This window comes from Heteronotia binoei, chromosome 2 (genome assembly GCF_032191835.1).
Source record: "Heteronotia binoei isolate CCM8104 ecotype False Entrance Well chromosome 2, APGP_CSIRO_Hbin_v1, whole genome shotgun sequence".
Classification (NCBI taxonomy): domain Eukaryota; kingdom Metazoa; phylum Chordata; class Lepidosauria; order Squamata; family Gekkonidae; genus Heteronotia; species Heteronotia binoei.
In genome coordinates, this window is record NC_083224.1 from 44,958,167 (window position 1) to 44,965,735 (window position 7,569).

Sequence of the window (7,569 nt, forward strand, 5' to 3'; positions counted from 1 at the left end):
TTCAGAACTCTCAGATGTATGCCATCCGGGCCTGGTGACTTATTCGTTCTTAGTTTTTAATTTGTCTATCAGTCATAGGACCTCATCTCTCGTTACCTCAATCAGATTCAGGTCTTTTAACACTCCTCCCAAAATTAGCAGTTTTGGAGTGGGCAAACACTTCCACTGTGAAGACGGAGGCAAAAAATGCATTCAGCTTCTCAGCCATTTCCCTATCCTCCTTCAGTAATCCTTTTACCCCTTAGTCATTGAAGGATCCCACTGCCTCCATGGCTGGTTTCCTGCTTCTAATGTATTTAAAGAAATGTGTATTTGTTGGTCTTTAAAGTTTTTGTAATATGCTCCTCATAGTCCCTTTTTGCCTGCCTGATCACAGTCTTGCATATGATTTGCCACAGCCTGTGTTCCCTTTTATTAACCTCACTTGAACTAGCTTTCCATCGCTTAAAGGAATCCTTCCTACCTTTTACAGCTTCCATTACTTTGTTCTAACCATGCAGGCTTTTTTAAATATCTATTTGTGCCTTTCCTGACTTGTATATATTTTATCTGCGCTTTTGGGATTGTAGTTTTAAATAGCCTCCAAGCTTCCCCAAGGGTTTTGACCCTATTTATCTTTCCTTTCAGTTTCCTCTTCCCAGTTCTTCCCGGTTGGAGAACTTCACATTTCAGCACATCAAATCAATGCCCTAGTTGAAACTTTGGGTGGGAAGGATTATAAATTGAATTCTCAATCTGATTGATTGTCATAGCCTAGTGGTGGGAGACTAGATCAGAAATATAATTCCCTCATGGCAACACTGATTTAAAGATTTCCTCTATTTTTGGTTTATATTTGTTCCAGAATTGCAGCTATATCACAATGTGTTGCTTAAGTAAATGTTTCTCCTTAATTCTTTTTAACAGTTTTTGTTGGTAAAAACTATAAAAACTTTCTAGTCAACCAAACTGATCTGATTTTATATCTTGTGAATTAGTTGTGTAACTGAATATTGAAATGCACATAGTGCTGATGCTAGTAGCTGGTGTGAATCTGTAACCTAACATGCTCTTTGTTTGTTTTCATAGATTCAGATTCAATGGCTATTGCAACACTTGACACCCGTGTTTCCAATTATCATGGGCTTTCTGGAATTCAGTCTGCGAAGCATTCTCAAAGAGTAATGATTTACTTGTAAGCGTCAATCATCTCTATCAGTTGCAATAATGGCCAGCAAAAGAAAATCCACAACACCCTGTATGATACCGACAAAAACAGTGGCACTGCAGGAGTCTCAGCCAGCTGCTGTTGGAGCTGATCGTGAAGGATTTCAGCTGTCTGTTACTCTTGCTGCTGCTTCACCAGTTACTGAAACTATTAGCAGTAATCCCAACACTGGAACATTGTCCAATGGACATAGAGGTATTTTGGATGGTGATACTTACAGATGTAGGTATTGTGATTTTGGCTGTCAAGATGTTAGTCAGTTTCTTGGGCACTTGGATTCTGAGCACATAGACTTTAGCAAAGACCCCTCCTTTGTGTGTGTGCAGTGCAGTCTCCTAGTGAAGAGCCACAAAGAGCTTTCTTGTCACAATGCAGAGAGCCATGCTGGGGAAGCCAACTTAATCTGCAATGTTGCAAAACAAGGCAATCACGTGATTGTGGAGCAAACCATTGGGGATGCCACTTCCACTAGCCAAGTCTTTTCAGGGGATCTTCCAGAAGAAGGCCAAGACAGTCAAGCTGAAATTATCATTACCAAAACGCCCATTATGAAAATAATGAAAACAAAACCTGAAGTGAAAAAAATTCACACGCTGAAAGAAAACGTGTCTAGTCAACCAGTCAACGATCCAGAGAAAAAAGGAAGTGAACAGCCATTCACCAATGGACCTGCACCAGCAAGTCAGTCAAATACAGCGAATCACTCAAATACAGCAAGTCAGTCAAATACAGCGGGTCAGTCAAATACAGTCAAACCAACACCTGTTGTCAATGGCTCGATAGTAGGAAGTTTGCCTGTTTTGCAAGCAGGCATTACCCAACTTGTGCAACTGCAGCAGCAACCACAGGTTCAGCAGCAACTACCCACATCAAAATCCCTTCCCAAAGTAATGATTCCTTTGAGCAGTATTCCAACATACAATGCTGCAATGGACTCCAACAGCTTTCTGAAAAACTCTTTCCATAAGTTCCCTTACCCTACCAAAGCTGAGCTTTGCTACTTGACAGTGGTGACCAAGTACCCAGAAGAGCAGCTGAAAATCTGGTTCACAGCCCAGAGATTGAAACAGGGTATCAGTTGGTCACCTGAGGAGATTGAAGATGCGCGGAAGAAAATGTTCAACACTGTTATTCAGTCCGTACCCCAACCCACCATTACAGTGTTGAATACACCTCTGGTTGCAAGCCCTAACAGTGTTCAGCATCTCATTCAGGCCAGTTTGCCTGGCCACACCGTCAGCAAACCTGAAGGAGCTGGTGGTGTGCTGGTTACCCAGCCCATAATAACTAATGGACTTCAGAGTACAACTTCATCTCTCACAATAGCAGTAACCTCAGTTCCAAAGACCCAGATAGCCAAGCAACCTCCTGCGGTGTCAGTTTCTAGTCCTGCATCAGCTGTGAAAGCTGTCAGTGCCTCTCAGACACAGCCCACGGTTTGCCCAAGCATATCTTCACAGGAATTCCTAGACCCTAACATATACAAAAATAAGAAGTCTTTTGAACAGCTGTCTGCACTAAAGACTAGTTTCTGTAAGAATCAGTTCCCTGGCCATGCTGAAGTTGAGCGACTGACAAAAATCACAGGCCTTAGTACAAAGGATGTTCGAAAATGGTTTAGTGATAGGCGGTACCATTGCAGAAATATAAAAGGCAGCAGAGCTGTATATGCTGGAGATGATACAATAATCATAGACTCAGTGCCTGAAATTACCTTCACCTCATCTCCCAAAACAGCCTCAGAATTACCATCTGCAGCAGCAGCAGTGCCTGTAACTCATACCCCAACCCGTCGGCAGTCCTGGCATCAGGCCCCTGATTTCTCTATTACAAAATACAAGGAGAGGGCTCCTGAACAACTGAAAGCCCTGGAAGGCAGCTTTGCACAGGATCCTTTTCCTTCAGAGGAGGAGGTAGACCGTTTGAGGAGTGAAACGAAAATGACAAGGAGAGAGATTGACAGCTGGTTTTCAGAGCAGAGGAAAAGACAACCAGTCAAAGAAACAGCCCAGCAGGTAGAGAACGAGGCTGAAGAGGACTCAGCGGAAGAAGAAGACTCCTCGGATGATTTGAGAGCTTCAAATGAAAATGGTTCATTGGATGCAGCCAGTAGTGCCCAGGCATCAGGTGAGCGCAAAGTGACTCCTATAAAAATCAATCTGAAGAATCTCAAAGTGACTGAGTCAAACGGCAAAAGTGAATTGTTGGCCTCAAGTGTAGACAATCAAAGAGAGAGTTCTCCTAGCAAGCCTGCTGCACCCCAGAAACCTAAACAAAGCCTTAAAAAAACAGCGCAACAAAGGCATTTGCTTAAACAACTCTTCGTGCAGACCCAACGGCCTACAAATGAACAATATGACAAATTGTGCTCTGAGTCAGGTCTTCCCAGAGGTGAAGTAATTCGTTGGTTTGGAGATAGCCGCTATGGTTTAAAAAATGGAAATCTGAGATGGTATGAGAACTACAAGCAAGGCATCTTTCCTAAAGGCTTAGGCGACCCTAGTGATGCCAAAGTGGAGATCCTCCAGGACTATTTTCAAAAGAACAAGATGCTCTATGAAGACAGTCTCCCAGGTTTGTGTGAGAGAACTCAGATGACTGCCGCACAGGTTAGGCTGTGGTTTGCTGAAAGGCTGGATGAAGAAAACAAGCCAATTTCAGATACTGGCAGTGAGGATCAGTGCTCAAGCGTTGGTGAGCCAACCACCAGTCACAAAGGAGCATCTGATGCCTTCTCTGAGGCTTCTGAGAACAGTGAATCCTGGGAGCCTGGAGGTCAGGAAGGCAGTTCAGAACTTGCAGATGGTCCTCTGCCCACAGGACATCTTGGTAAGAAACTTGTTAACTTCCTGACTGTTTCTGCTTGTGGGACAACTGTCTTTTAGCAGGCCACATTCTACCACCAAAAAGTGAATTTAACAACAGCAGCAGCAAAAAATAAAATAAAAATTCCCTGGGGGAAAAATCAGTAACTGTAAGTTCTTTAGAAATTAATTTTGTTTGTGTGGGGTGGGAGATGTCATTATATCCTCCTTCCCGTCATAAAATTTTTTTGCTTTCTTGGTTGCATGAAAGCAACACAGATGCAACTGTAGTCAAACTGCTTGGCTTTCTGTGGAGAAGTGGCTTAGTATATAACATGCTGTTATAATAGAAAAAGGGTTCATGTTGTTTCCTAGATTAGATGGATCCCACAGTTTGCCAAGTGCAGTAAATTGTATTTTAATCCAGGACACTTTTTGTCTCTCATCACTTCCATTCTGATTCATAACTTTAGATCCATAAGGTATTTACAACTGAGATATGATCAAATTGGCTGTTAATTTTAATAGCAATTCTCCTGCCATTCTAACTCAATAGTCTTTATATTACTGTTCCCACTTGTACTAGCAGCAGAGCTTTGCATCCCTGTAAATATGTTCTCAGGAAAATTGTACTAGGAAATTTTACGGGAAAGGAAGGGGGAGGGAGGAGTCAAAGCTTGGTGTGAATTGTTATTACGGAGTTTGATAGTTTTTATTACCACTTGCTTTTATGGCCCCTGGCATGACAGGACTTGCCCCTGCCTTTTTTTAAATCAACTCTTACACTGAGATGCATTATTTGTTTATTTACTTTATAGACTGTAATCAGACAACCAATGAACAATGCAATAGGACTAGGATTACAAAATTAAGGAGCAGTGAAAACAGCAAACTACCTAAATCAAGCAAACTGTAAATGATACATAAAGTTAATTGCAAGGTAAAGACTATGCAGTAAATTCAGGCGATACCTACAGTAATCATTGCAGTGTAGTATTCCTTTATAAAAGCTCCCTATTGGGCTGCTCATTCTACTAATCTGTTAATAAAAATACCCTATTGAACGTTTTGGTTGTGCACATTCTTCAGAATGACAGAAGTATTTATTTATTTAGTAGGCTTATATTCTGCCCTTTCCCGAAAGTGGGCTCGGGGTGGATCACAACATAAACTGTATGGAAGTCTTTCTGACCTCCTCAGGCAAGGCCATTCCATAAGTTGACGCCATCACTGGGAATGCATCTGTATGGGCAGGCGGCTCTTGATTTTGCTCATTAAAGAGTTGCACCTTTAGAAAACGTCCCTCAGTTGTCACAGTGGGACATAGTGGAAGGTGCAGCCAAAGGGCCATTCAAGGTTTCCACCTGAAAAGCTCACAGTGCAATTCACACCAAGCATTGACGCCCACCCCCAAACCTACCCCATACAATTCCCCATCATGGTTTTTCAGTGATATATCTGTCTTGAAATAAATGTAATTGGTCCTGATGGTGCTTCTAGATATTTATTTCCCTAGTCGGCAGCAATCTAAAACCTGAATCTCTACCCTTTACTGCAGCTTGCCATGACAGATGGCAGTTTTTAGTCTTCCCCAGGTGCCATTGGACTTCCGCTTTGTATAAGATACACAGTTATTTCACAGCAGGGATATTAAGTTTATGCCTGCGAGTGGGCCTCTGGGAAGTCCTCAGGCTTCAGCATCTTGCTGACTCCTCATCTTGCTGACTCCTTCTCTGCACCCCATCCTTCACTCTGTGTCTCTTTCTTTCTACATTCTGTTCTGTAAGCCATGTTGAATATAAGCCCTCAGGGTTTGCTTGTAATCTCAGGGTCAAAACAGTCAAATCATTGGGAGATCTGTGATTGGATCTTTGAATCATTTTGAAAATAGTCATGGAAGCCATGGGCGGAGAGGGGCAGTGTGGATTAGATATACTTTAACTCTCCCTGCTCCTCATGGAGCTTTGGTCTGCAAAACTGCTTGAAATGGGAGAAGAGTTAAAACCCCTCATCCTCACTGCATATCCCTGATCCAAATTACTCCCCCCATATGTTTTTATTAGCATTTTAAAAATGCTTGGATGTTCTGATCACAGATTTTCCCAGCACCTTCTTTCATGTGACCCTGCATTTCAACAGTGAGGAGGCTGACAAAGGGACAGGCAAAAAAGAATGACTGTGTCTGAACATACTTGTACATACCTAAGTTTCTTCTCAGTTTGTGGATGAACACAGATAACTTCATGGAGACAGTGGGTTTCGTAGAGGGAGGAGAGGAGTGGTGCCACGTGCATGTTCTTGAATCAAGTTCCCAGTCTAAGGGACAGCCAGGGGGAGAAAGGGCTGAATCATTTCAGAAAGCAGGGAACTTTTGGTCTCCTGGTGGTAGGAAGAGGAGAATAAAAGCCATCGTGGACAGAACCTCAGTAAAAATCAGGAAGAGTTCCAACCAGTCACCCGTAGGAGCAAGCAGGCATTTTAAGGCACGTTTCCCCATCAGTCCCCCCCTCCTTTAAAAAAAAAAACAGCTGAGGTCACAGTGACTGCTTTTTCAGCTTTCTTGGCCTTTCTGTCTGCTGATTTTTCCAGTGTTATAAAGTATATTGTGATGCATGTGTGTGTGGTTTTTCTTTTCAGAAACTGACAGAACCAATGCTGCCTCCCCTTGAAGGATCTGCTGTTAAATTTGTGAAGACTCAGCAGCGGTGGGGCTGGCTGGAATCTGTGTAGAAGGACCTGTGGAAACACTGCCACAATGCCAAGATCATCTTTTTGCAAAGCACATTTTGGGAGAGAGCAAGACCTTTAGAATCTAGCATAGGAGCAGAGCCCAACATATTACCCGCAGGATCCTTTTCTCTCCCGTCTGGTATAGGACCTTCTGTGTTATTCTCCACTGGACTTTCCTCTGCCGCCTTCAAATTTCATATCCATAAGAATCAACTTTTTGAAATTACCAACCGGCTTTCAGAAGGATCATGAAACTTGGGCATTGTGTTAAACATTCTCTTTTCATAGACGAAGAACTATCATTTGGCACAATATATTTTAAATTTTTATTGTTCTACAAAGACTGGATCATTGCATATATTCTCATATTTGGGTCTCTGGGTCTGGAAATCAAGTATATTTGTGGGTAATGAACTGTGTACAAATTGAACACAAAACCAATAGAATGTGGATCTTTAGAACTTTTTTGTTGAGCATCATGGAAGAAACCTGTGGCATCAGGTATTGTTCTGTCCTTCATGTGAAATAATGTGAAATTATCCCAGCAAATAAGATGCAACTATTAAGTCTAAAATATAATTTTTTTGTAAATCCCAATTCAGTTTTCTCCCTGTTGTACAAAGCAAAGAAATTTTTCTTACTAAGGAGGCTACTGAGAAAAAAATGCAGGCTTTGAAATAATTGTGATTAGAAAGTCATTTGATTGGCAAGTGCCACATTTTACTTATAGAAACCTCCCTACATGGCTCAAAGTTGTTTAGATCTTATACTCTGCTTTTGTTAGAACAAAGCAGGGATCAAGTGCATCTTTAAGACCAACATAATTTC

At 41.9% G+C, this 7,569-nt stretch overlaps 1 protein-coding gene across 1 annotated transcript in view; it reads left to right on the top strand.

Annotated features, from left to right (window-relative positions):
* Nucleotides 1-7,034, top strand: part of ZHX3 (zinc fingers and homeoboxes 3) — an 80,273-nt gene extending 73,239 nt beyond the window's left edge. The window contains exons 3-4 of the mRNA XM_060230916.1: nucleotides 1,069-4,036; nucleotides 6,649-7,034. Of these exons, the coding sequence (XP_060086899.1) occupies nucleotides 1,207-4,036; nucleotides 6,649-6,680 (2,862 nt within the window). The 5' untranslated portion in view covers nucleotides 1,069-1,206 and the 3' untranslated portion in view covers nucleotides 6,681-7,034. The remainder of the gene's footprint in view (nucleotides 1-1,068; nucleotides 4,037-6,648) is intronic.
* Nucleotides 7,035-7,569: the final 535 nt, after the last annotated feature.